We start from the raw sequence: 26,521 nt of genomic DNA, 5'->3' as shown, positions 1-26,521 counted from the left end.
CCACCAAATCATTAACGCGTCCAAGGGTCCGTCGCGTCGAGTCGCGTCTTCCCTCTCAAGATTAATTGTCACTGTAGCGACACCAAACCACCAAATCACAAGTTGAGGCACTCAGCGCAGCACTCAACTCCGTCTCAACGATAAACGAGAGAATAGAATCATTCGGGCTCAATTGAGTTTTCCTCCAAAATGCCGAGCGCATCTTCACCAGTCACATTTCCCGCCAGCCCATCACCGCCCGCAGCGAAACGCCCAAGGCCCCCGGCGGCTGAGCCTTCGAAATCAAAGCCAAAGGTCAACAGCGGCTTCCTTCTCGACGACGATTCCGATTCCGACGACGAAAGTGAGCAGCAGCCTCCGTTGAAGAAGCAAATTCTCGATTTTAGCGCCCGCTTGCAGCGTCCAGCACCCATCACCGCCCGCCTAGACGATGATGTCCCCCTGCCGACAGCACAAGCACCTGAAAAGTCGGTTGATCGTGTTGAAGTTGCGCCTACACGAAATGCCCCTCCCACTATCCGACCTCAGAGCCTTGCATCATCACTGCTCCAGGACACGCCATCGATCTTCAAATCCTCGAGGACCTTCAAACTCACGACCTGTACTGGAGCAACTACCACCATCAAGCAACGAAAGCCGGCAACTAACGCATCGTACGAAAGCCTTATTGCGGCCCGGTCAAAGACAAAGGAGGGAAAGGCCAAGCGCGCATACTATGGTATAGCTATCAACGAGCTCATCGACAAGGCGAAGAGCGAGGCCTCAGAACCACGAACAAAAAGAAAGGAAAATGATATCCCTGTGCGGTCAGTCGAGCCGACACACCCTGGCAAACCTCACAAGAAGACGCTTCTATGGACCGAAAAGTACAGAGCAAAGAACTTCCTAGATCTTTGCGGTGACGATGGTACGAACCGTATGGTCCTGCGCTGGCTGAAGCGCTGGGACCCCATCGTGTTTCCCGGCATTGCGAAGAAGGCCCCGATCGTGCGAAGGCCAGGCGCGAAGCAGGTTCAAGAGGAGGAGAAGCCGCACAAGAAGATCCTCATGCTGACAGGGCCACCGGGTCTCGGAAAGACGACTCTGGCTCACGTCTGTGCGAGACAAGCGGGCTACGAGGTAATGGAGATCAACGCCAGCGACGACCGCAGCCGAGACGTCGTCAAGAACCGGATACGAACGTCCCTGGGAACTGAGAGTGTCAAGACTGTCGAGAACGTCAAGTCCAAGGACGGAGAGGTGCAGCAAAAGGTCGCCAAACCAGCTTGTGTCATTGTTGATGAGGTCGACGGTGTTGTAGGCGGCTCTGGCGCTTCAGGGGAGGGTGGTTTCGTCAAGGCTCTGATTGATCTCGTGCTCATCGATCAAAAGAACAGTGCTGGTGGAGCCAATGCCTCGTACTCGAAGAAGAAGAAAAAGGGGGACGATTTCCGCCTACTGCGCCCCCTAATCCTCATCTGCAATGATGTCTACCACCCCTCTCTCAGACCTCTGCGGCAGTCAGGCATGGCGGAGATCATCCACGTCGGTAAACCAGGCATTGATGCTGTTGTCACGCGCCTCAAGACTGTGTTCGATAAGGAGGGCATCCCCTGTGAAAAGGACGCGGCGCGCAAGGTTTGCGAGGCCGCCTGGGGCATGACCAGCGGCATCGATGCAAAGCGTGGCGCGGAGAGTGGAGCTGAAGGCGATCTTCGAGGAGTCATGGTCGTTGGCGAATGGGTAGCCGGTCGCTTCAGAGCTGCCGCCGGCTTCAATGAGCGCTTGACAAGGCAATGGCTGGACCAAAACGTCATGCACGACCTTACCGAAGGTGCTGGAGGAGCTAGAGGGCTCGGGAGAGGGAGTGCAAAGGACATTGTGTCGCGCGTCTTTCAGGAGGGCGGCGGGTTCCCGAAACAAGCACTGGACACGTCTCAAAACTTCACAAATCAACACGAACAGCCCAAGGCTCAGCTGGGCTTCGCAGAATACCACAAGAAGAACGCCATGGAGCGGTTACGGCACATGATTGACACCAGCGGAGAGGTTGAGCGTGTCATGACCGACGTGTTCCTAGAGTACCCAAATCGAGAATTCAACGACGACTCGTTCCTCTCGAAGCCAGACGCCGCATACGACTGGATGAACTTTCTCGACACTTGCTCTTCACGCACATTTGGAAGTCAGGAGTGGGAGTTGGCTCCGTACCTGAGCCAGCCGATCCTGGCCTGCCACAGCTTGTTCGCCTCGTCCAAGCGACACCAAGTCAACAAAGGCTACGACAAAAAATGGGGTGCCACGGAGGAGGACGGCGAACCACCGGTACCGTTCTCGGGCCCCAGAGCCGACTATGCTGCTTTTGAAGCGCAGAAGCAGAACAAGGCCATGCTCCAGGCCATTCAGGCGCAGCTTACGCCCACGCTGGGGCGGTCGTTCCGAAGTGCTGAGGACATATCAACGGAGTTTATGCCGTACTTGGTCCGGATGGTGTCACCGGACGTCAAGCCGGTAGTCATTGGCGGCAGCGGTATCAGTACAGCCAGCGTACGGAAAGAGACGGAGAAGATCATGGTAAAGCGGGCGGCGGAGATCATGGCGGAGGTTGGGATCGAGATGCAGAAGGGCAAGATTGAGACCGATTCGCTGGTGAATAGGGGCCCGCAATGGGTGTACCGCATGGAACCGTAAGTTGTTTCTCTTCCCTCCATTGCGTACAGGTGTGGAATTCCGCTAACCAAATCAAACAGTGACCTCGATGCCCTTGCGGTATACGAGACAGCAGGGAACCTGGTACTCTCCAGCCAAGCACCAACCCGATACGCCGTCCGCCAAGTCCTGGACCAAGAACTGCAAAAGACCATCATCCTACGCGAAGCCGCGGCACGCCAGGCGCGCTTCAAGATCGGCGGTCCGCTGGGTGGGGTAGAGGATACCCTTACGCAGCAGCAACAACAGGCGGATAAGGAGAACATCATCAGGGAGCAGGAGAGGATCCTCGCGTCGAGCGTGAAGAAGGACTTTTTCGGGCGTGTGATTCCTGCGCGACCGCTGGGCGAGGTGGATGGCAACGCCAAGAGGACGAAGGGGCATGAACACGAGGGTGGGAAGAGCGATAATAAGGTCTGGGTCACGTACCATGAGGGATTGAATAATGCTGTTAGGAAGCCGATTTCGTTGCTGGAGTTTATGAAGGGGTTATAGGCGGCGGCGGCGGCGTTGTCTTTATGGAGTAGATTTGGGATTGGAGATAATTAAGTCCGATGCCTTTGGCTGTTTACGTGTCGTGTTGAAGGTCTATCCCGTGGATGTCTTGTCTTGTAGTCATATTTACGACGCCCGGCATCTTTCATACGTCTAGTTGAGAGTAGAAATACGAAAGCCCTTGGTGATGAGCTTCATCACTTCTTCATATGGATTTCATTTCGCATTGACATCACAAGACTACAAGCAAGGAAACTAATAGCTTCGGTGCCCGTAAGATATCTTTGCTGTTCGGAACGGCGTGCAAGACTCCGAGGAGTGCCTTCAGTCAAATCACAGTCTACCTTACACAGTGTATTGACTATCAGGCAGGTGCAGTCAGGCAGACGTGAGAGCATTCCCGTCCTGCCTACCTTGGTGCCTTAGTACATACCTATATATACCCCCTCAACCCCATTCCTGTCACCAGCCAGCAGGCGCCCGTCTAGGTCGACGGGTCAGGTCAATCTGGCTGGGTGGTGGAGTGGTTTATGGTCAACAATCAAAATCGCCAACCAGCCCACTCGACGACAGGCTTAGCGTATACGAGAGTACCCGAGTTCGAATCCTAGCATGAGTACCAAGAGGTGTAGCCCCCACCGGGGGGTGAACTCTTTTTGTTATACGTTCATATATATCTTAGCCAGCCGCGGCGCAGGCTGAGATTTCCCTTTGAGCACTTGTAAAACTAGCTTAATAGGGGGCCAACTTGTTGAATCTTTCTGTCAGTCAAGATGACTGGCCGCCTGATTATCATTACTATCAAAGTTGAATCGGTCATGAAGTTCAATTAATCATAATCCCTCCGCCATCTAGTTCTGCGGCCCGCTTCACTTGATTCTCAATCCTCAATCTCAACGATACAGCCCCTTAAACAGGTGGCCACTCCGGCCTACCCAAAGGACACAAGTCCGGTCCACCCTTAGCATCCTTGATTATATCCGCAGCCTTTTCGGCAACGGCATACACAGCAGCCTGTATATGCGCCCCAGGAACCAGCGGCATAATACCCGCGTCGACGATGCGGAGGTTACACGTCCCATACACCATCAGCTCTGCATCCACGACCCCGCCCAGTTCTATCGGCATCATGCTCGTCGTGCCGCTGGGGTGATACTCCGTGCCAACAAGCGGTTTCAGCGCCGCCATGAGCTCCGTCTCGTCCGTCGAGTTCAAACGCGGATCCTCAACGACGGGCTGCAAGGGCGTCATCGCCTCCGTTCGCATGAGGCGTTGGACGAGTTGCAGGCCGAGACGGATGATTTTGCAGTCGAGCGGGTCGGCGCAGTACCGTGGGTCTACCAGAGGTCCGTCAAAGATTGAGGCGGAACGGGGGCGGACGGTGCCGCGGGATAGGGGTTTTTGGTTGGCAATGGACATTTGGCCCCAGGAGGCGGCAAGGAGCTCGTAGGCGCCCACGTCGGGGCGGGCTAGGTGGGCGAGGACGAGGCGCTTTTGTCGGGTGTAGCCGGATTGGACTGTTGGCGGGGTGTCGAGGGGAAGGAAGGTGAAGGAGGATTGGTTTGTTGAGTGTTGGAGGAGAGGTTTCCATTCTGAGGCGTGGTATTGGAGACTTGGGAAGGCGACTGTGTTGATGAGAGGTGCGGTTAGGGGGCCTACGGAAGGTTAGAAATGCTCGTATGAGTGGTTTGAGAGTGTTGACGTACCAGTGTGGTTTTTCACAAAGGTGTCGAGCGCGCTATCGAAGGCGGCGCCGGTTAGGTCGCGAGAAGTGAATATGGACGAGTTAGAGTCTGTAAATCAGGTTAATCTTGTGAGTTGGAAGGGAGTGGGAGGAAAAGCGAGGAAACTTACAGTCAAACCCAAATTGGGCCATGGGATGATCCTGAAAGTTGTTCCCGACACCGGGCAGCTCGATCTGCACAGAGATATTCAAAGACTCCAAGACTTTCCGAGGACCAATACCTGAAACCTGGAGAAGCGTGGGCGACTGGATGGCGCCAGCGGCCAGGATGACTTCCCTTTTGGTGGTGATGGTTCGATTGATGCCAAAAGGCTCAGACAAGAACTACACACATTTAGTAACTAGCTCCCCCTGAACTCGAGACCTGAGGAGAACGGCTGATGACTTACATCGACCCCAATGATTCGACGGCGGGTTCCCTCCTTGGCCAGCGAGCCGGGCAAGCCCACAATGAGACGCGTCGCGGTCTGTCCGGTAACGATGTGCAGGTTCGAACGCGAGATGGCCGGGTCGAAGTAGCCTGTTCTCGCATCGGAGCGGGTCTGGTTAGTGGGAGACATGCTGGACGGAACCATCATGGCTCCCGTCGGGTCGCCCGTGTTAAGGTCGCCCGAGAGGTGTATGCCCATCTCTGACAGTCCGTGAATGACATGATCTATAAAGTCAGAAAGTGGAAGAGAAAAGCTTTCCGAGAGAATACGTACCCGAGGAATTGTAGAAGTAGTCAGGGTAAGCGACGTTGATGGGTCCTTCTGTGCCGTGAACCGACATATCTGGGTGGATGTTGAGGCGGTCCTGGATGTTTTGATCAACATTCATAGTATACGTCTCAACCTATAAGTTCCGTCAGCTTGGGCTTTGTCCAATCATTCATTGTCATTTAATATCAAACTCGCCTTCTTGAAGTAGGGAAGAAGGCCGTTCCAACCCCATCCCCGGTTTCCTAACTCCTCCCAAGAATCAAAGTCCGCGGCCGAGCCTCTTGTCCAGCACATGCCATTCGTGACGGAACCACCCCCAATGACTCTTCCCTGGCTGATCCCACGCGTCTTGCCGTCGAGGTACTTCTGAGGAGCCGTCGTGACGCTTTTGCCGTATGGTGAGGGCGGTGTGAGACCGATGTAGCCGGGCGCGATGACCCTGCTCTCACGGTTGTCGAGCTCGCCAGACTCGATTACGAGGACAGTCGCTGGTATGTGATCAGTGATTTTGAACTGCGCGCGGATGATGAGGAGGAAAGACTCACTGTTGGTATCCTCGCTTAGGCGGTTCGCGACGACCAATCCTGAGAGGCCGCCACCGACGACGATGTAGTCATACTCTCCGAGGAGAAACTTATCGATGGTCTCGTCGATGATGTGTAGGGCGCTCGCAATGGGAAGCAGCACCCAGGATAAGAATACTAGCAACGCCAAAGTCGAATTCATCTTGGTTGAAGTCGAAAGGCGTCCCTCGGAATATTAAGAATAAAGATGTTGTCGTCAGGGCTCAAAAATAAATGCCCTTCCAAGGTGCATGAACACTAAAAAAGAAGATGACGAAGTAGAAATAATTGACACTGAATCAGCGAAAAAGGCAAAGAGCTTTCTGATGAATGAGAGTGAGAAAGAGCTCTTCCAATTGAACGTCTGGTTCTAACGAATGGACGCAAGGCTTAGTCGCCCGGCCTTGACGATGTACACAGACAATGGGAAAAGAGTGAAAGGACGGAGTCACTGAGAACTCACCAGCGCATGACTGGGCACGAGAAGACTCGACTCCGTCAAGTATAAATCCATACTCCATCCCCAAAACCTCGTTTCTTCTGCCACTTTGATGAGGTTTCTCGAGTACTCCACGCAGATATCTGGAGCACCTCAGTCCAGCAAGACAAAAAGTGGCATGAGATCGTATTGTAAGAGAAAGTTCCGGAGACCATCTCATCCCACGAGTTCGCATTCTTGGCGTTCGTTCTATCCACAGCAATATGTTCGAAAACACTAGAATGCGCTGCAAGTTGTTCTAGGCGGTACCCCGTAGCTCGCAAGTCCTTCTTCTTCGCACCACTTCAGAGCGAAGAGATTCATGGGAGACTGTTTTGCCGAGAGACTCAACTTTCTTATTCCAGGAACTGCCCCTCCTTCATCTGAAGTTGACTCAGCTCGCGCAAGTAAGCCGACGATCGTCGCAAGTCATCAACTTATACGGCGGGTGAATTATTGGGCAAACCGTCCCGATGAAGGTTTTAAGTGTGTCGAGGAAGTCTGATGTATCTGACTGATGTTTTGGAGGTGTCATACGGAAGACTCTGACTGAAATGGCTTGCAGTCTCCAAACTTTGTTGATTCAAGTACAACAGTCGGGACTCAGGAAGCACAGTTAGTGGGTCGTTGCAAAAGCAAAAAGTGCCCCTCTAGTCGGGTGGTCTTATATCGATCATCACGGAAGCCGGGCCCTGGCGTAGAGCCGGAAAAAAGATGACTACAGCACGACCAGCTTCAAAACCAAGACAAGTCGGCGAAACTGCATGTCGAAATGATGAGCGAAGACAAACCTGTGAAAGGGAGTGTTGGTACTTATATACGTACTCCCCTCACGGCTACAACGCTGGGACGATCCGTCTCTTCTCAACCCAAAAATAAAAATAAAAAAAAGGACTGGGTGCCGTTGATAGGTCCGTTAAACTTGCAGCCGTAAGAGGTGTTTGGACATTGTCACAACCGATGGTCCGAATGCGAGCTACGGTCAAGTAACAAATTAAGAGGTTGACATCGACCGTGGTATAAGCTTCTCGGTGCCAGGCCGATCATTGATGCAACGCGGAAATGTGCCCGAACTTTGCCTTGTATGTACTCTGTAGGTCTTGCGGGAGTTCGGACTGCTTCCTGGAGGAAATTTTGGAAACGTTGATGGCAAACTTGAAAGGAAACATGTGAGGAGGTTACACGGAAGGGGTAGCAGGAACCCGTAGACGACACGGACGGACAGTTCCTTCGCTATCAATCGATGGACGGGTGGAGACCCACCTTTGGGCATTTGAGCCAATCGCACGACACATGAAGTAATGTCACTTCTCCTCCTTCCCATCGGCCTGTGACGCAAGAAATGTTTCCACCATTTCCACCTGGGATTGTCACGTTTAAACTCGCAAGATGAACATTTTGAGACGAGCCTTAGCACGGAGATACGAGATCTTTTGCCAGAGTACGACGGGCGCTCGCCGCTACCTCCACCTGGCGCCCCCGTTCCTCCTGGACGACTACACACCCCGTTACATGGCCTTGTCCTCCATCGATGAATCCAAAAAGCGATCAAAGGCCTACGCCCATCTGTCCAAGTGCAATCTCTGTCCACGTCTCTGCGGCGTCAACCGTTTCGAGACGACTGGAATGTGTCTGATTGGCAATGATACCAAAGTCAACGTGATTGCTCCGCACTTTGGTGAAGGTCTGGAGTAAACCCATTCTCCACATCCAACGTCTATTCCAACTTTTCAGAGGCCATGCAGAAGATTGACATACTGACCACGATCTAGAACCTTGCGTCCAGGGACACAATGGCAGTGGCGCTGTATTCTTCTCGGGTTGCAATTTGCGTTGTGTATTCTGCCAGAATCATGACATTGCACATCAGCGTAACGGCCAAGACTTAACGCCCGAGGAGCTGGGCGAATGGTACGTCAAGCTACAGCAAATTGGCCGCGTTCACAACATCAACCTAATCACCCCGGAACATGTCGTTCCTCAAGTTGTCCTCAGCATCCTGCATGCGAAGGAGCGCGGCTTGCGAGTGCCTATCATCTACAACACTTCCAGCTTTGATTCATTAGCTTCCTTGAGCTACTTGACGGCCTGGTGGACATTTATCTACCTGATTTCAAGGTATGGGAGTCGGCGACATCCAAGCGGTTGCTCAAGGCGGACGACTATGCCGCCACGGCCCGCGAGAGCATCAAAGCAATGCAAAATCAGGTTGGTGACCTGTGCTTTACCGGAGATGGCATCGCCAAGAGTGGCCTTCTAGTACGCCATCTTGTCATGCCCGGAAAGGAGCAAGAGGGATATCGGATAATGCAGTTCTTGGCAGAGGAAGTTTCCAGAGACTGTTTCGTCAACATTATGGAGCAGTACCACCCGGATGCGCACGTTGGCAAATCCAAGAGACGCAAAAAGAGCATCGACCAGGACGACGAGGTCCGATATAGCGAAATCAACCGAGCCGTATCGGGAGACGAGGTATCCTCGGTCCGAAAAGCTGCGGAAGCGGCTGGTCTCTGGCGGTTCTGCGACCCTCCTCGGCACGAAGGCTTCAACATCTGAAAAGGAATCCCTTGCGTCGAAAGGAACAACGGCAAGTGCCATTATGACAGGCTTGGAAGTTGCTCCTCAAAGGTGTGGAATGCCCCTGCACGGGTAGGACGGCCGCAGACGTATGGCGATCCAGGCCTCTCTAGCAAGGGTGCTCGTCTGGATGAGACCAACGGCACGACCGTTTTTAATGATGGCGACAACGACTACAGCTATGTGAGTGACGTGGTTGTTTCGCTACCAATCGCATCAAAGCTGGCATAGTGCCCTCCTTAATCGTTCGGTTCTCATATTAATAACCAAATCCACAATTGCGTTTCAGTAGCTCCTAGGCCGTTCATTCGCCTCAGCTCTACGTCTGAGAACTATTGGGCTGACGAACCTACAGGTCAAATTGCCCATGTTCATCTGCCAGCACAAGCAGATGGGTTTGTCTGCAATGCATACTTCAAGGGCAGGCCGCATCTACTGTGATCTCGGACATTGTTTGGAGGCACTGATCGCACCGGAGCTTCGACTACGCCACTGTTTGCCCTTGTCAAATGTCTCTTTCTCAGACGTACCAGACTGAATCGGGCCTTCTTTTGGTCACTGCATCTTTATTTCATCGAGTTTGATAAAGGCCCTCGGTCTCGCGTATGGGGATGCCGCGGCGAGGGAGCCTCATACTTCTGCACCCTTCAAGCTGACCTTTGTCTCGAATTGGCCGTATTGGGACACAGTGGGAATCGACCTTAATTGGTTACAACCTATATCTGACCAGAAAGAGCCTACGGTTCCTTCTCGAAAAGCAATCTTATCGACACTAGTACCATCCATCGTTTGTCAGTGCTTCTCACTATGAATCGGTACGTCGAAGCTCCAGCTTTCGTTCCTTCCAGCATCAATGTTCAAGATTCTATAACATCGCCCGACGACTCGGCCTCGACCAATGCTACAAGCCTACCGGACCGCATAGGGTCAAGAATGCTTTATACACCAGCAGTACCATCACCACTTCGGCCTGTTTTGAGGCTAGGATGCCCGAATCCGAGAACCAACATCAACACACCTACCAACTTGTGGTCAGCTTTGACATCACTGAACTTTTCCGAGCAGTCATACACGGAAAAGGCTTACTTGATGGCTTCCTTGAGCAAACAGAACGAACGCGAGATCGAGCTCATGCGAAAGCTGTCGACCCTTCAGGTGAATGTTGACAGCGGCCTGCCGTCTGACGAGCGTCGCAAGGCACGAAAGAAGATAGCTTTGCTCAAGAGCAAGATTTCCGACGCCACGGCACAAAAGAAGGCCATTCTACTGCGGCTCAGCGATATCTACGTGGAGCTCCAGAGCCGCGAGACGTGGGTCCAGATACAGAACGAACTCTACGAGCGAAGATGCGCGTGGTGGGCAGTCGACTCACCCGGTGCTGCCGCTTACGCTACGACTCTCTCCGATGTGACATCGATGATGCCGACGCCGTTTGATGCTGCCTCCGCCGTCTTCTTTCCCGCGGGTTGCCATCCGGTCTACAACACGTGGGACGTGGCGGCGCCTCGGTTTGAAGAGCATGGGTATGAGGTATATAATACAGTGCCAGCTGAACTGTGGACCAACCACAACCAACATTCTGATGAAATTCTTGCGGAGGACTTGGGAAATCATGGCTTACAATTTATGTACGAAGAGAGGGCGGAAGAACCGCAGCAGGACGTCAACGAGGTCCAAGACACTAAACCAAGCAGAGAGATTTCACTTCTGACATCGAGCAGAAGGGATAGTCTTCCATCAATGAAAAGCCTCTGGCCAGGGGTTGAGGGGATAAGTAGACCAGGCGATAAGGCACACGAGCCAGTATCGTAGGTCTATCAGGACTAGGTATGGCTATAAGGCAGACAGGCGCATATAGACGAGTCCAGCATGCGTGTACTGCTTTCATTTTCACGTCTCATTCATGGCATTGGTAGACATAGTATTCGCAGCAAAGCAGGGTAGGGAATCTCTTTTACTATATAATCATCAGAAGAAAAAAAAGGGCCGCCCCCGAACTCCTCAACGCGTCTCTTTTTGGACTTTTTGTTTATTCCTGCCCAGCCGTGAATACACCACAACCACCACCCATCCATCCCAGGCTCACTGATTCACCGCCCGCTGCCGCCGCCTCCATAAGTCTATAGTGAACAAATTTATTTGAATCTGTCACCAAATACCATGCCGTGGCGGGGGATGTCAGCAGGTTCTGAATAGCCCCGCTCCCATAGGTCCTAGGTTCGAATCCTGCAAAAATCCCTTGGGGCGAATCAAAGTCTCCTCGGATCTTTCGTAGGCTCCCTATCATAGGGAGCTGAGCTTTTTGCTTACTTTTTCTCGTTTCCAACTGCGGGACGAAAACACCTTGTTGTATATAGCAGCAGCCGTCCAGCTCGTGCGTGACACTTCTGCGGCAGCCAGCCAGCAGCCCCTTACGCAAACTCGCCAAACTGGCCGTCGTCGAACCCCAGATCCTGTGCGGATTTCCTGTTCTCCCTCTTCTTGTCCCGGACATTAGCAGCACTCGGCGGCGGCGGCAATCCGAAGCTGCCAGCACCACCACCGCTCTTCGGCGCGCTCGGGGGCGGCGGCAGAGAGAAACCCTGCAACCCTCCCGCTCCTCCGCCGGGGATCTCGGACCCAGACTCGGTCCTCGACCGACGCCCAATCTTTGACCCGCCAAAGTTGATGGTGATGGTCTCGCCCTCCTTGAGACTATAGTCCTTATTCTTCTCCTCCTCGGCGCGCTTGCTATTCTCGGCAGCCTGTTTGGCGTGACTGGCGTCCAGCAGCCCCAAACTCTTCTGCGCCTCCTGCAGCGCAACGCCAAAATCAAACGCCTCGCTGCGCTCTTCGAAGCCGACGCCCAACACCGCCTTGCGACCCTGTCCGTCCATGACGCGCACCGCGAAGAAGCGCGAGGAATCGAGCACGGGCTCGACGGCGTTGATGGACGTGTAGGGCGCCGCGGCGAAGAGCTGGCCGTTGGACGGGTCCTCGAGGACGATGTCGACCTTGATGTGATTCTCTTTCGAGGTTATGCCCGCGGGTGCTCCCGGGGCCACGGGGACGACGGCGGAGCCTACGCCTACGGGTGTCGGGAGGGCGGCGGCGGTGGTTTCCCAGGCTGTTTCGAGGACGCGGAGGCGCGCAGTGAAGATTTGGCGGTCGGTCCAGCCGGCGGCGGTGTAGCCCTTGTTCGAGGTGAGGGGGGGAATGTTGTAGACGTGGGCGCCGGAGGCGATGAAGAGGATGCGTTGGATTGCGTCGGCGGGGAGGGGGGTGCCTGTTGTGGGATCGAGTTGTTCCATTGTGTTCTTTTGTGTGTCTGAACTACCGTGATGGTGTTGTAGATGTGGTGGTTGTGGTAGGAGGAGGGAAGGATATAGCTTCGACTGCTATCAAGGAGGGGTAAGATGGTGTGCTTGGGAGCTTCTACGAGTGTCTGGATCGTGTAGATGTGGAAGCTTCATGATGGAGAAATGGAAGACAAAGAAAGAACGGGGTTGAACAGCTTTCCTTGTATTCTAATTCAGGGGAGGGGGGTGGGAAAGGGAGATGAAGGCTTACAAGGACGGGAGCTTGATTAGCTGGGCATTGTTTGGTGTCAGTGTTTCGGGAGTGGAGGGGACCCCGCTGTCGGTAGTGGGATGCTTTCAGGGTGACGATGCTCCGTACAGGGCGATGAGACCGCTATTTCTGTGGTGTTGTAAGGACCCTTGACCGACGGGGGGGCTGGACGGAGGTGTGCACCTTGCGTACGGGATCGGAGGGCAACCTGGAAGGGTACGGAGCAGATAGGTGGGTACTTGCTTTTTACATTGAAATGACGTGGGAGGCCAGGTAGTCACGTATCGGAGCTTCCAGTGTGGTCAAAGGAGAGCCCCTCCAGGGCTCCAGACTGGAGCAAAACTACCCCGCCAAATCAGAGCCATCAATCCCTGGGACTGGGCGCAACGGCAAGCTCCATTCGGTCACTCGTGGGAATTGAGTCACTGCCTTTTGCCCAAAATTTCCTAGAGCTTCAACACCACACCCCGCCATCGCGACTCTCTACTCGACGTCCCACCACAAAACCCCCACACCGAACTCTCTCTTTTCGCGCCGGTCAAATCTTAAGCCTGTTTGACGAACTTCACGCCAAACATCGACAGCATTTGCGCACGAGTTGCATGCTGCGCAGGGCCTTGCCCATCTTCCGAATCGAATCCTTCTTCTCAGACATCACCATGGCTACCGGCGACCTGACACGTACGCTGCCCCTCTACCTGCAATCAAGCATGTCACTTGCAATGAAATGAATACTCACAGGATGTCCATACAGCATCCGGCGACAGCCAAAAGCCCCAGGCTTCCTCCGATATCCCCATCCGCGTTAAGACCAGCGATGCCATCGAGTACAGCACCACCTATTCTGTCCCCAGCAAAACCTCTGAGACAATGCTAACTTCTCGCCCACCAGCATCGTCTCAACATATCACTCCCTCCTCGAGGACGCAGACCTGACGAAACCCGTCGCCGCCATCGAAGCCCTCATCTCCCTCCTCAACGCCTCAGGCACAACCACCGTCTTCGAAACCCTCGACCTCGTCAAGCGCGCCTCAAACACCCTCCACGCCTCCGTCAACAACCCCGTCCCGCTCCAGGCCGGCACCGACCTCTTCCTGCAATACCTTGTCTCCTCGCTTAAGCAGCAAGAAGGCGCAAACGTATCCGCCTCGGCAGCCGCCGCCCCCTCCCCCTACCAATCCTTCGAAGCCGTCCGCACCCACCTCCTCCGCAACGGTCGCCTCTTCGCCTCCCGCGCCATCGCCGCCCGCGACCGCATCGCCGACGCCGGCTGGCGCTTCGTCCGCGACGGCAAGGTCGTCCTCACCCACGGCGCCTCCCGCGCCGTCTCCAACCTGCTTTTCCGCGCCGCAGACCAGTCCGGCGACGGCGGCGTCCGCTTCAAGGTCGTCTACGTCCGCGACGAGCACCGCCCTGCCGAGTCGGACCGCGTCGTCAAGGAGCTCCGCGACAAGGGCATTCCAGTCGCTGAGATTGCCGAGCCCGCCGTCGCTCACGTCCTCGGCTTGCTGAGGCAGGTCCACATGGTCTTTGTCGGCGCCGAGGCCGTCACGCAGAACGGCGGTATCATCTCGCGCATGGGCACCTACCAGATCGCCAAGCTGGCAAAGCAGGCTAGTCTGCCCTTTTACGTCGCCGCCGAGTCTCACAAGTTTGTGCGCAAGGTGCCCCTGGACCAGCGGGATCTCGGTTTCCAGCAGCATGTGTTGGACTTCCGGACGGATGGTGCCAGCAAGCAGCCCGAGGATGCCGTGGACTACACTGTGAGTTTTGCACCGCAGACACGCTTTCTTGATTGGAGTACCCTTGTTTGCTAACAAAAATGTCACAGCCCCCTGACTTCATCTCCAACCTCGTGACAGAGAACGGCGTCAAACTGCCCAGTTATGTGTTTGAGCAGCTTCTCGACATCTACGGCAGCTTGAACGGTTGATCTCACTGCCCAACAAACATATACCCGCCTCGGACGTAAGATTTCAAAACATGAAGGCCTCGGCCTAGCGATGAAAAGAATCTGGGCGGGAGAATCCCTCCGCGTTGCGGTGGATGCCAACGAGGCCGGCCGGCCGCGGATGTACCGGGGCCGTGTAGTGGAGACGAGAATCCGGCCTTTGACATATAGAGCGGTCGGCGTTTCCGGGACCTAGGATGCAGGCACGCAGAGCAAGGCAAGCGGGTCATAGCCGCATGGGTCAAAGTGCTTTACAAAAGTAGTGGCCGTGAATTGGGCACCTGTAAGGTACCTTTCACTTGAACAGGTCACAGGTTAGATTATGCGGGCGCCTTTTCGGGGAAACTGTCCTAGTGATGACGGGGAGAGACAGGTCGGCAAGAAATGCCTGTTTTAGAACTCAACATAAGCAAGTTAGTCAAGTAAGACGGAGTCCAAACAAAAAAAAAGTTGAATTTCCCAAGCATTACACGCTTCCAGTCTGGACTTCCCGCCGAATCACTCGTTCATGTATACGAGAATATGCGACTGAAAAGTCATGCAAGGCGAAAACTCGTACAGTTTATACCTAGTACATATCTACATAGTGCAGGCGGTGACAGGAACACCTCACGATGAGGCGGGCAAGGTGGCCGTCCCCCGTCCCCCCCCCTTCACGAATCTTTGCCTGCACTCGTAATTTGTTCGTGATACCCTCCCCCACAATACAACAAAAGACGGGAAGGTCCAAGAAGGACGAACCGAAGGAGACTGACCCCCACGGCCTCTTGACGTCACTGCCGCAATGTGGAAACTGTCCACGCGCGCAGTATGACCTGCATACCCCCAGCCAAGGGGTTTGCAGGAACTTTTTTTTTTCTTGGTCCGGGGGTTGGAAAAGGCGGGGATGGATGGATGGGTGTTCGGCAATTGGGTTTTGTTCCCGAAGTGGCAGTACGTAACTTATGAAGTAGGTAGGTAGGTAGGTAGTTGCCCGGGAACCGAAGATGTGGTATCACGGAACGGGTGAATCTTGGTTCGTTCAGTATTGGTATAGATCTTCAACTAGAAGGGGTTTAGCGAATGTGAATCTTGATTGATGATTTCTCGCTCAAGTCGGCGGAAGTCGCCTGGTTTGGCGAAAGTAGTAGTACAGTAAAACGTTCCTCGATGCCCAATTTCCCAATTTCATATCAAATTAACAATAGCCAAGCCCAATCATGAACCCAAAGTAGGAAGAAACATGATACACCGAGATAGGAAGCCCATGTGAATGCCCCTTGATTCCTTTTCGTTTCCGCCCAATGATGCTTCCAGCAAGTCAAATGAAATAGATGCTCAAGCTTTTGGAATGAAGTGCCAAGGGAATGATGCGAACAAAGTTGAGTTGTTCGCGTGGCAAAAGCAGGTGTTGAACAGAGAGCTTTTGCCAGAAGGGAAGCGATTAAGAGAGGTAATGCTACAGTATTCAGATGAAAGCCAATTAAGAGAGAGAAAAAAGACTGCTTAGTTAATGTTCCTGACGAGTCTTGCGCCGCACCAGGCAAAGGGGTAGTTTCGTTGATACCAGTTGACGCTGCGAAATATTAGTAGGGTAGTTATTGGCATCTCAATAGTGAACTCACAATGATCTTCGGCCGGCGATGCGGGGATGCGTTGACCACGATCCTCCAAGCACGATGTTGTGCTTACCATCGAAGAAGTCGGCTACAGTATATCGTTAGCAAGAATGCCAGTCTCGGGAAGTCCAAGTGTCGTCTTACCCGTGTACTGAGGGTACAGAGGCATGGGCTCGAACCCTTCATGGCGAGCAAGGGGCGTGCTGGTCCACTCCCAGACGCCTCCTAGCTCACCTTGTCCCGCGAGGCGACCGCCGTCGGCCGTCACGGGAACCGGGTGCCAATGCTGCAAGCCGACATTGGCACCGTCGAGGTCCGCAAAAAGCTCCGATCGAGCCTTCGCGGCCTCAAGTGACTTCCTCTCTGGTGGTGTCTCCTCGACTCCGTCATTCGACAGGTGGCTATGGACGTTAGCTTATCAGATCATGTTATTTCACTTCTCTGAATTGTCAACATACCCGTTGACTGCTGGGACCGTCCTGCCCAATGTTCGCTCAGCCTCCATCTTCTTCGAGTTATGAACATAAGTATAGATGCTTCGAGCCTCTTCAAACGTCGGGATTCGACCTCCCATCCATGCTGCGCAGCCAGAGAGTTCATCAAAAGATGCAAAGATGGGCCAGTCCAGAGCATATTTCAGCGGGACCAAGCCATAAACTGTGCGGACTGCAATGCCGTCAAGGAACGAGTCGGGGATAATGCTGTCCCCGTTCTGGTGCCCGTTCACGTGTCCATTTGCAGTACCGTTGACAAGTCCGTTTGTGTGACCGTTTGTGTGATCGTTGACGTGCCCGTTTGCATGCCCGTTGACTCCATTAACATGGCCATTTGTATTTCCGTTGGCAAGATACGCTTGTCCATTAGCGTCAACAGTCGTGTCAGAATCGGACTCTGCGGCTTGAACATCGGCCCAAGATGCAGGAACCTTTTTGATGTGATTTTCAAACATGTATTGCGCATACTTTTCAAGTCAGCCCTGCTCGGGTCTTGCAGAATCACTCATCACTCACCTCCTCATTTGTGATTGGTCGTCCCTGCGCCTGAAATGCATGAACGTCGGCCTTCCTTGCAGGCCTCTCGTTGTCCCTTTCGCAATATAAGCCGTGGTTCATCATTCTCAAAGTAACCATCTCTTACCAGCCAAAGTATCCATTGACGCCAGCGTCAAGATCAGGCTCGTCCATGCCAAGAACAATGGACTGAGCAGGTACATCGTGCCACTGGTTAGGTACCCGGGACTGGCGAGCTTTGTTGGCCAAGCGCTTGAAGTCCGGACGTAGTACATCAGGGGGAGGAATAGTCTTGTCGCTCTGGAGCATCATGTAAAGGAGCGTCTCCATGTGCATGATCTCGTGCTCGAATCCCACCCAGATCCCTTGAGCAACAACTCTGGGGATTTTATCGATTCCGCTCTGGTACTGTGCAAGAAGTCTTGACCGTACGCGTTGCTGATACTGGAGAATCTCTCCCACCGCGGGCCACTCATCAGGTATCTCGGAATGAGAATGGCATTGCTCTGGGTTGTCAACATCAGGGTCGATGCCCCGCTCAAACATTGGCTGAAAGTTTGCCGGCTCAGTTGGAGGTGTCTTCGTAGTCTTGCACAACTGGATGTCTAGAAAGCCCGGGATATGTCCCAGATAGAAGATGCAGGCGTTGCGGAGCTTGATGGGCTGGTCCAGCAACTCCTCTTTCGGAAGCATTTGCTGTGTAACAGCATCCCATGCCGCCCACAGCGCCTCCCAATCGTCCAGAGTAGGACAGGGCGAAGAAGCATAAAGTTCGGGTAGAAGACTGAAAGGCATTTTCCTCTTTGAAATCATATGGATTCCTACGATCAAGTCAGCTTCAGGAATGAAGATTGGGCCATCATGATGTAAGTGGTTTTCGCTTCGAAATATAAAAAATTGGACCTCAGTCAGATGATCGCATTACAACCAGTGAGATCCGTTATCTTACGATCGGGAGACTGCATAGTGCCACTTTGGGCAATTGGATCCACGTAGCCGGCCAAACGTGGGGGAGGCTTATGGGGTGCAGAATCGTTTTCGTGAAGGGTGGTCACCACCAGCCCTGATCACTCGGGGTCATATGCAAGGAAAAAGATTTCACTTACCATGCTCGGTTCCCTTTGTCCAGCAGTTCGTTTCGACCAAGCCTGCCATGTTCCACAAATTCTCGGCTCCCAGTTGGGAGTATTTCAGACTCTGCTCAACTTGAATGCGCTCATGTTGCCTTACAAGTGCTCCCAAAACGTATGTGTCTCGAACAGGCGAATAGAAAGCTTGGTGACGTCCTCCTTCGTCATCATACACATACTCGCCGATGACCTCCCAGTCTTTGAGCTTGAAGGCCTCTTCTTCCAAGATCTCATTGGCATTGGCGAGTCCGTTGAGAATGAACCTATAGAGGTCAGTAAATGTGGATGATATAATGGTACATGTCACCTACGCATGAGTTACTCCTTTCTGGTCTTGGGGTTCTAGGTATTAGTAGATGAATTGAGTGAATATGGACAGAGAATTTACCGTTGTAACCATGACTGTGACTGATCTTAGCTAGCTGCAGAGCTGAGAGATATGGAACAGAAACTTACTAGACCTTGGAAGGGTCGCAGCATCCGTCCAGTCCAATCAACAACTTGTCCGACTGCGTCAGGACGTCGCTGAAGTGCTTGAGGAAACCTGCCGCATCATCGCGCTCGAAATTACCTAGACAAATAGTCAGCAACGTGCCTGCAGCTAGACGTCGAAGATCGGGGTTCTTCAACCTATACTTGAACCCAAGCTCAGGATGCACTTGGTCCGCGCCAGATTAGACGGCTGCTTCAACCATTCCCGGCCATCGTCATAGGTCCCCAATAGGCCATGGCATTTGACGTGATGGAAATCGGGAACTTGAGCAAGCGTGCGTTCCAATTCCTCTCGGGAGAGGTCGAGTGCGTAGTAGTCGATGTTCTTGCCGGCGTCCTCAAAAGCTTGCAGCAATAAACAAACTTTGCGAAGGTTGCTTCAAGAAAATGTCAGGATCATCTCAGGCGAGTCATCATTCAGCAGGTGATCACTGACCCACTTCCCAACTCAATGACCATAGACTCTGGCGAGATGTTCTGAGCGATCTCTTTTGAGTTTTTCTCAAGAACCTCGATTTCGTTGTTGGTCAGGTAGTACTCCTCCAGATATGTGATCTGGGGTAATTGTTAGCGTTGATCACGCAAGATGTGGCTGAGCTGAGGAGCACTCGATCAGCACTTACATCCTCGAACAATTGCAGGCCCCGTTCATTGTAGAGAAGCAGGGTCGGCAGCCTCCGGGGTCCGTTTGTGGGGCTCCACATGGAAATGATGTCGTCCTTCAAGTTTGTTTCAACCGCAACGCGTCGAATATCGATGATGTCAAGGCCATGACTGCCCACTGGTTGTGCTGCCTGCTGCTTAGTCGTTTTAATACTGGCGTGAGAAACGCTGTCCTGAGAGACAGCAAGAGAGCCCATCGTGACAAGTGACTGGGTTTATGGAGAGACAGTGGCTTGAGTGTTGAATACAGGCCGAATACCAGAAAGAGGAACAAAGGTCAAGGTTATATGAAGAATGTTGAAAGTAGCATGTGCAAGACAACATGTGCTTTCGAGACGAGAAGAACGGACGAGTACCTTTACCTTATAGGGGCCACAGCAAAGCTACCTGGGTCCTCCCAGACCGGCGGAGGCGCCGGCAAGCATACGACGGTACACGTTGGTGTTGCCATGCTAGCAATAGGGCAGGTTCGAGACGTGTACCAAGTGTCGAGTGTGGATTGTCAGATGTACAATTAGTGACTCGGCGGGCCATGGTTTGCCATTCTAGTCTACAGTGCAGCTACTTGACGGAGCTGAGAAGTATTTTGGGGATGTTGGCAGCCAGCGTGAGCATGTGTACGATCGGGGTACCGAGCGCCAGAGATGGTATCAGGTGAGACGGCAACCCATTGAACACTGCGTTCGGAAGTACACTAAAGGTATTCCGGCTCCGTGGACCTTGTACCAGTCAGTGCAATTTCTTTGGTCATAACGTGCAGATAGAGGAGGAGCGTGACAGCTTCATCCTTGACAGAGAGTGGGAGAGGTTTGCAGTTGAGCAAATCAGCGGACGTCATCTGAGGCGTATCCCACGCCCCACCGAGGGGGCAGCCACGCTACTATTGCTGGAGCTCGACGCGGATCACCGGATTCGACATAGTTGTGCTACCTGGGATGTTGGAAGCGGCCGTTGTTGCGCCCTACCGCGCGGGAAAGGGTAAGCTTCAAGAGACCTTTATTTGGCAGTCATTGCCTTGTCGAAAGACATCTGGCGAAAAAGAAAGTTGTGCGGCATCTTGGTGAGGTTCGAAACCGCAACTATTAGGTGTGTCGAGAAGGTTACTTTGCATACTCGATACAAACTTCCCCGCGGCTAAGCCCATCCTCGCAGCTTCCAGAACGAGCCCCCGGAGAGAGCCTGCAGAGCTTTCGGGTGTTTCCAACAAATCAATCGCGGGCAGCATCTAATACAGCCAGGCCAGCTCTCTATCGCGGTCTTGAGGCTCCTTGAGAGGATTAGAGTTCGAGGCAATTCGGCGCTAGGAGAGCAGTAGCGAAGCTGACTGCAGAAATTAGGATATCTGCCAGCTTAGTTGCAACTCAAGAGTTGCCACAGCTCTTCGAAGCTCTTCCGAAGCTCTTGGAGAGCTCTCCATCGACTGGCGACGTCGCCTACACTAACGTCACGAACTACCACGAGTGGGTGTCACGGTGTGAACCGGTATCCAAGGTGCCACCAAAGACGAGGAGCGCCTGTTGGCCTGGGCTTCCAGATCGGCACAAAGGCTGCAACCCCGGCACAGGTTAGCTGCAAACCTCCCTGAAGGCTGTGGGGGTGAGACCGTGAGACCAAGTAGAGGGGAGGGGCCACAAGAGGTTCCGACACCTACACGACACGTCTTGGTGAGCCTCAGCCCACCCAGATGACCAATCCTACCGACAACAACGGGTCATACTGCGTGTGGGTGAGGATATGTCGACGTCATATTTCCTCTGGCGGGACATGGCAGCAAAAGTCCTGGCTCTCGGTTAACTTTCTCATAGTACTTTTGAACTATTGATGCTGTACCTGGCACCCAAAGAACAGCCAAAGATTCCACACGAGGGCGGGGTAAATCAGGTACCGTTCCAATTGAGTTACCCAAAGGGCGTGCCGATCGACTGTCCCCGTTGCAAAGCGCAGTTTATGACAATGCCATACTGCAAGGCAAAAGTCAAGGCGACGAAAGGGAAGCTCGACAGCAAAGCGCGATTTATGCATGACATGATTTCCGTCCACGAGTGCGGGGAAGCTGTTGCGTGTCGGTGTTACCTCCGTGCCGCTTCTCTTCGTGTCTGCCAACCCCAGTAGGCTTTGTAGTCCGAAACAGCCCACGGAGGATTTTGTCGCATTGCCGTATTTTCCGATGGATGCTGACAATGTTGGGCATGGGATCATCGTCGGAGGTAATAAGGATCGTATATGGCCGAGCATTCTTGCGCCAATATGCATCCGTACAAGGCCCCTTGGCCGGCGTGGTCAAGACAATCCGGCCCGGTGCCGGTGTCCTCCGTGGGGGGGGGGGGTCAGACACCTTCGGTGAAGCTCGGTCAAGTATGGGTAGAGCGAGATGGGTAAGTATCGACATCTGCCTTTGTTTGACAGCCAGATTGACGCTGCTCGGCAATCTCGACTTCGGGCGAACCAGTTGGATCACTTGTTCCTTGCATAAGGCCACAGACGGGAAAGTTCCCGTGACATTGGTGCTGGGGGGGCGTCCCAACTGCGAGGAGCAGCTCGATCTCCCCCAGACTGATAAGCTTATCTATCAGTTGTCTCTGAAGATCACTCGGCCGGTTCGAGCAGTGACAAGGTAGTCCGAGGTGGGCGCCGGGGCCAATCGAGGAGGTTCCTGAGTTCTCGGAGATAGATAAGGAACGGCGGCCCGCATCAGAAGACGCTCGTGGGGCCATGGGGACGGACACCGTTCCGATGCCATCGCCATCTACCCGTATTGTCATGGGGACATTGTCCGATGTCGTTTTCGTTCTCGCCATTGTGGAGAATGAATATCTACCAACAACAAGGCTGAGTGAGCACTATACATTTGTCATGGACACAGCAGCACGAATGATTCACCTCTACAGTAGTAAGTGAATAAGGCGTTAGATGACGGACGCCCTACTGGCCGATTGATAATCATAGGCGTGGTGAGGAGTTTGTAAGACTTCTGCAATCTGCATCCGAGCCGGACGGAGGAAGAGTACACCTTGGGCAGTACCAGAAGTCACATGTGGCGAAGGAATGACTAGTCAGCCCCGCCGCTTCCCGAGAAGTTGTCGGATGCACGATGGTCCTGCCTCATGGGAAAGTAGGACCGGCGTCGAGGGTAAGGAACGTTCGTTGCGAATGTGGGAAGCAGCCATCGTAAAGTGTTTCTCGGGAAGAGTCATCTCCCACTCATCCAACCTTTCACAACGACAATGTAGAGGCGGCAATCTGTGTGCTACTAGGTAGCATGGGTCACTCAAATATCTTGGCCTTGCTACTAGGGACCAATTCGACGTACGAACTTCCTTCAAGCTGCCTTCACGATTAACTCTCTAACACCCGACCCAGCGGCTTCAGCACATGTGAAGTATTCAGCTTTGGTCTCTTCAAAATATGCTTCAACATGGGATGTGTCTTTCAGGTATGCAAAGTCTTCTCTTGAGGGATAGTCCTATCTAGTATGCAAAAGGTATTACCAATACTCAAACACCCCTTTCCAGCAAACAGCTGCCAAACAAGCCGCCATGAACGCCGTCCAATGCTATTTCATTAAAACACTATGAATTCTCCTCGGCCCGGTTCCACTATGACGACTTGTTCGGCTTCCAAGCCTTGATCCACTTGCCAATTACCTCCACCTCTTGCGCAATAATCGCGGCATTGTCTTCGCCGTTGTTCAGAAGAAAGTCAGGGACGTGATTTGCTCCCTTAACTACAAAGGTAGCCGTCTGTTCGGTGGTCTTGACCGGTCCACCAGGGCGGTAATCAGAGTTCATCGATGCCGACCTCCAACCGTCATGCTCGCCGTCGCAGAAGAGGACATTCTCGAATGTGGCGTTCCAACCACCAGTCCAGTCGTTGAACATGGCCGCGGTGAACCCTTCAGAGCTCGCTGGCTTGAATCCGAACGTCTGTGGGAAGCGGAGATCGCACTGGCGCTGGCGGTCGGCTGGCCGCACGTGCGATGACACGATATTGGTGCCGTCTGACTTGGGCGGGCCGACATGCCACCATCCGAAGGGCTCGTTGCAAAGTTGCCAAGTCCAGGCGCGATCGGTGCTGAGGTCGTCGGGTTTGTTGTATCCCACCGCCTTGCCATACAAGTCGCATGCTTCCTCGCCTTCGCACGCCTCGCTATACTGGCTGTGCATATACGATGTGTATCCCTTCCACGCAGCCTTCAAACCGACGCCCGACGTCTCAGTGCCCTTGATGACGTTACCGTTGTTCGTGCTCGTTTCGATATAGTTACAGAACTCGTACACCGCAGTCTCGTTGTGTGCCCACTCGATTATGGGCTGCAGCAGATACCACGCGAAGTCGGCATTGTCCTCAAGAGTCTCCAAGCCGAATTGTTCCTTCATCGCATCGATCTCCTTGGCGGAACCTTTCTCAAGCACGCTGTCTACTTGCTTGATGACAAGCTTGACATCGGCAGAGCAGGCTCTCGGCAGGGCCTGCTCAATGGGAGTGAAGAACTGCCAGAAATCATCAATAGCCTGGACGACGGCAGAGCTGGCATGATAGGCAGCAAACGTGCCCGGTGCAATGACAGATGTCCACGCGGAGAGGGCGCCGGGATAACTGCCACCGATCAACACCCAAGGAGACTTGTCTGCATTGGCACCCTTCTTCTTGTCAAAAGAAAGCTCAACGGTTTCCGCAAAGTGGGTGTTGTCGTAGATGGCTTGCGGCACATTGAGATATTGCAAGGTGTCGGCTGTGAAAGTCTTGAAGGGAAGAGATTTTCCGTAGTATCGGTCTATAAAAGTAAGCGTCAGTCTACACATAGTCTTGCGGGCTCTCAAACAGCTGACTTACGCTCCATCAGGACTATTGCGCCTTTGTACGTCTCGGCATATAGGTACGTCAAGGTGCCGTTTTCCAAATAACCGGTCAGGCCCTCAGCATCACCTTCACCGCCATTCAACATAAATACCGGATATCCTGGGCCACCCCAGTGTTCCGCATTATACCAGTATCTTTGCTTGAATGTGCCCTTGGACAGGTCGGTATGGTCGAGATACTGGTCAAACGTGCCGGCGTGGACTTGCGTTCCCGAATGCGCTCGAGGTTGTAGGCCGCCCATCTTAGGGAAGTGTGATATCTGCGGCGCTTTTAGTTGCGGAGCCGGAATCGCAGCCATCGCAGTGGCTACGAAGGCCACTGCGGAGGCGAATATTGATGCCTTCATCGTGAAACAGTACTCGATAATGTGACAAACGAGAGAAAAGGGAAAAATCTTGATCTCAATGATCTACAGAATTTTGAGACTGATGACTATTCAACTAGACTGCCTAAGTGAGCGTGCCCGTCTCGATCATATATCCTTCGATATCCGGCTGCTCTGGTAAGCCTCGGACACTGAGCCGTCCATCGACAAGGCCGCAACATCACTCAGCCTCAACCGCAAATGCAAACTACCGTGAGAGGGAATAGAACCCCGGCCATTGCCCAGAAGCTAATATCGCAGCAGGAAGGCCCTCAATCTGGCAATCTGACAGCCTAATTATCTGTCTCTGCTTCCTTTGCGCTGGACACCAGACTCCGGTCCATGTACGAAGGGTGTGATTCGGGCTAGAGCCTGCTTGGACCGGGGGATGGAAAACATCTCCTCCGCGTGCGCCTCCACCATGCAATGGCAGCGTGGTCGGCGAGGTAAGGCAATCGTCTTGGCTAATAGACCAGCGACGATTTGACTGGAGCATCCCAGGTTCATCTACCAACCAAGCGGTCGCCTGGTAGGGCCAACATGGTACGGACATCCATAGCTTTCTTGTGGGATTCGCTAGTAAGCTAAGCTTATTATTACCCTCAAATCCTGGGAAATCCTACCTTAGAGCTCATGGAACGGGACTCCTGCAACGCACGATTGGTTGGCGCTGCCGCGTTGGTCGTCGCTATTCGTGCAGCCTTGTTGGATTTGTTCCTCCTCTCCCGGGGCCCTCAGCCCCGAAAAAGCTGCGGTCACCCGCGTCGCTGGCCTCGCTTCTTTTTGTTTTTCTTTTCCATGGATGGGCTGTGTGGCCGTGCATTTTCGCAGGCTGCTGCTGATGCCCGCTGCATCCTTCTTCTGTTTTTGCTGCTGCCTAGGCTGCAAGAAGCTCCTCTAGGGCTGGGCTGCGAAGCTGACTGCATGACCAACCTGGTCTAGTTTCTATTTTTGGGATGAACTTTTTGATGGCCAACAACGGTTTGATCATAACAATAATCCTCGTTGGAAAGAGGTTACACTTGGAGGACGTTTCTTTTCTTAACTGTCTCTTCTCTTCTGAGCCACCGCATTCTTATCCTTCATTTTCTCGGTCCGCTCATCGTCTCGGGTTCCGTAGTCCCGCCCGCCCCCATCCCGTCCGTCCGTCCCATATTCCCGGGCCGGACCCGCACCCCACACCGGATCGGAGCCTCGCTGCCCCCTCCCCCCTCCCCCTCTTCCCTGTACTACCTTACCTTCCGGTCGGGTCGGCATCATCGTCCGAACCCACCGCACGGTTCGGACCGGGAGAACTCCCTTCCCCTTCCCCTTCCCTTCCCCAACACATACTGGACCAAATCAAGTCACAAAAAGAAAAAACCGCACACTGGCACTTGGCGTCGATCACACGTTCAACAGATGAGACAGCAAAATATCATTCAACAAGATTAGACAATTTTTCTCTTCGGGAGGCGTCAAAAAAAGATAGACAGTGTGCGTGGTACAAAGATACGATCACACACCCAGAAAGCCAGGTGAGAAACTGAAAAGCAGCATGTTAGCGGCGTCGCGGGTGTGAGGGAGGGAAAAGAAGAAGAGGAGTGATGGAGTAATGGAGTTTCCCGTAGCTCATAGCCCGTAGCCTAGTAGTCCATGACTAGGACAGAGACACCACC

The 26,521-nt window shown here is 53.4% G+C and overlaps 8 protein-coding genes across 8 annotated transcripts; 4 read left to right on the top strand and 4 right to left on the bottom strand.

Moving 5' to 3' along the window:
* Positions 1–60: 60 nt before the first annotated feature.
* Positions 61–3,391, top strand: BDP55DRAFT_645679 (ATPase). Its single transcript, XM_060573654.1, has 2 exons — positions 61–2,666; positions 2,730–3,391. Exons 1-2 carry the CDS (start codon positions 190–192, stop codon positions 3,181–3,183), a joined length of 2,931 nt encoding a protein of 976 aa, XP_060435779.1. The 5' UTR covers positions 61–189; the 3' UTR covers positions 3,184–3,391.
* Positions 3,392–4,092: 701 nt separating this feature from the next.
* BDP55DRAFT_690000 (GMC oxidoreductase-domain-containing protein) lies at positions 4,093–6,354 on the bottom strand (the record flags this gene model as incomplete). The annotated part of the gene is made up of 7 exons (XM_060576808.1): positions 4,093–4,838; positions 4,890–4,976; positions 5,038–5,251; positions 5,317–5,582; positions 5,632–5,761; positions 5,824–6,116; positions 6,174–6,354. The coding sequence occupies 7 exons, from the start codon at positions 6,352–6,354 to the stop codon at positions 4,093–4,095; spliced, it is 1,917 nt and encodes a 638-aa protein (XP_060435778.1).
* Positions 6,355–8,058: 1,704 nt separating this feature from the next.
* BDP55DRAFT_689999 (radical SAM superfamily protein) lies at positions 8,059–9,225 on the top strand (the record flags this gene model as incomplete). Its single annotated transcript, XM_060576807.1, has 3 exons — positions 8,059–8,353; positions 8,442–8,695; positions 8,746–9,225. 3 exons carry the CDS (start codon positions 8,059–8,061, stop codon positions 9,223–9,225), a joined length of 1,029 nt encoding a protein of 342 aa, XP_060435777.1.
* Positions 9,226–9,856: 631 nt separating this feature from the next.
* BDP55DRAFT_214401 (uncharacterized protein) lies at positions 9,857–11,103 on the top strand. The gene has a single exon (XM_060566019.1). The coding sequence runs from the start codon at positions 10,054–10,056 to the stop codon at positions 11,056–11,058; it is 1,005 nt and encodes a 334-aa protein (XP_060435776.1). The 5' UTR covers positions 9,857–10,053; the 3' UTR covers positions 11,059–11,103.
* A 554-nt stretch (positions 11,104–11,657) lies between these two features.
* On the bottom strand, positions 11,658–12,536 carry BDP55DRAFT_541104 (uncharacterized protein; the record flags this gene model as incomplete). The annotated part of the gene is made up of 2 exons (XM_060568184.1): positions 11,658–12,251; positions 12,366–12,536. 2 exons carry the CDS (start codon positions 12,534–12,536, stop codon positions 11,658–11,660), a joined length of 765 nt encoding a protein of 254 aa, XP_060435775.1.
* Positions 12,537–13,454: 918 nt separating this feature from the next.
* On the top strand, positions 13,455–14,728 carry BDP55DRAFT_723624 (initiation factor 2 subunit family protein; the record flags this gene model as incomplete). Its single annotated transcript, XM_060578774.1, has 4 exons — positions 13,455–13,476; positions 13,550–13,622; positions 13,688–14,558; positions 14,627–14,728. The coding sequence occupies 4 exons, from the start codon at positions 13,455–13,457 to the stop codon at positions 14,726–14,728; spliced, it is 1,068 nt and encodes a 355-aa protein (XP_060435774.1).
* A 1,503-nt stretch (positions 14,729–16,231) lies between these two features.
* Positions 16,232–19,836, bottom strand: BDP55DRAFT_541570 (C-type lectin protein; the record flags this gene model as incomplete). Its single annotated transcript, XM_060568231.1, has 13 exons — positions 16,232–16,301; positions 16,351–16,432; positions 16,489–16,745; positions 16,803–17,305; positions 17,355–17,430; positions 17,482–18,175; positions 18,461–18,747; positions 18,796–18,817; positions 18,873–18,886; positions 18,941–19,055; positions 19,115–19,353; positions 19,413–19,531; positions 19,600–19,836. 13 exons carry the CDS (start codon positions 19,834–19,836, stop codon positions 16,232–16,234), a joined length of 2,715 nt encoding a protein of 904 aa, XP_060435773.1.
* Positions 19,837–23,235: 3,399 nt separating this feature from the next.
* On the bottom strand, positions 23,236–24,797 carry BDP55DRAFT_540610 (serine carboxypeptidase S28; the record flags this gene model as incomplete). The annotated part of the gene is made up of 2 exons (XM_060568138.1): positions 23,236–24,413; positions 24,473–24,797. The coding sequence occupies 2 exons, from the start codon at positions 24,795–24,797 to the stop codon at positions 23,236–23,238; spliced, it is 1,503 nt and encodes a 500-aa protein (XP_060435772.1).
* Between the last annotated feature and the right edge of the window lie 1,724 nt (positions 24,798–26,521).

Source organism: Colletotrichum godetiae (assembly GCF_030913485.1).
Source record: "Colletotrichum godetiae strain CBS 193.32 chromosome Unknown BDP55scaffold_3, whole genome shotgun sequence".
In the NCBI taxonomy this organism is placed as follows: Eukaryota; Fungi; Ascomycota; class Sordariomycetes; order Glomerellales; family Glomerellaceae; genus Colletotrichum; species Colletotrichum godetiae.
Note: the sequence above shows the minus strand (reverse complement) of the source record. Positions and strands in the feature narration are given on the sequence as shown.

Coding starts and splice junctions, on each gene's coding strand:
- BDP55DRAFT_214401 (XM_060566019.1), top strand. CDS start 10,054: ATGAATCGGTACGTCGAAGCTCCAGCTTTCGTTCCTTCCAGCATCAAT.
- BDP55DRAFT_645679 (XM_060573654.1), top strand. CDS start 190: ATGCCGAGCGCATCTTCACCAGTCACATTTCCCGCCAGCCCATCACCG. Junction 2,667..2,729: donor TGGGTGTACCGCATGGAACC/GTAAGTTGTTTC, acceptor CAAATCAAACAG/TGACCTCGATGCCCTTGCGG.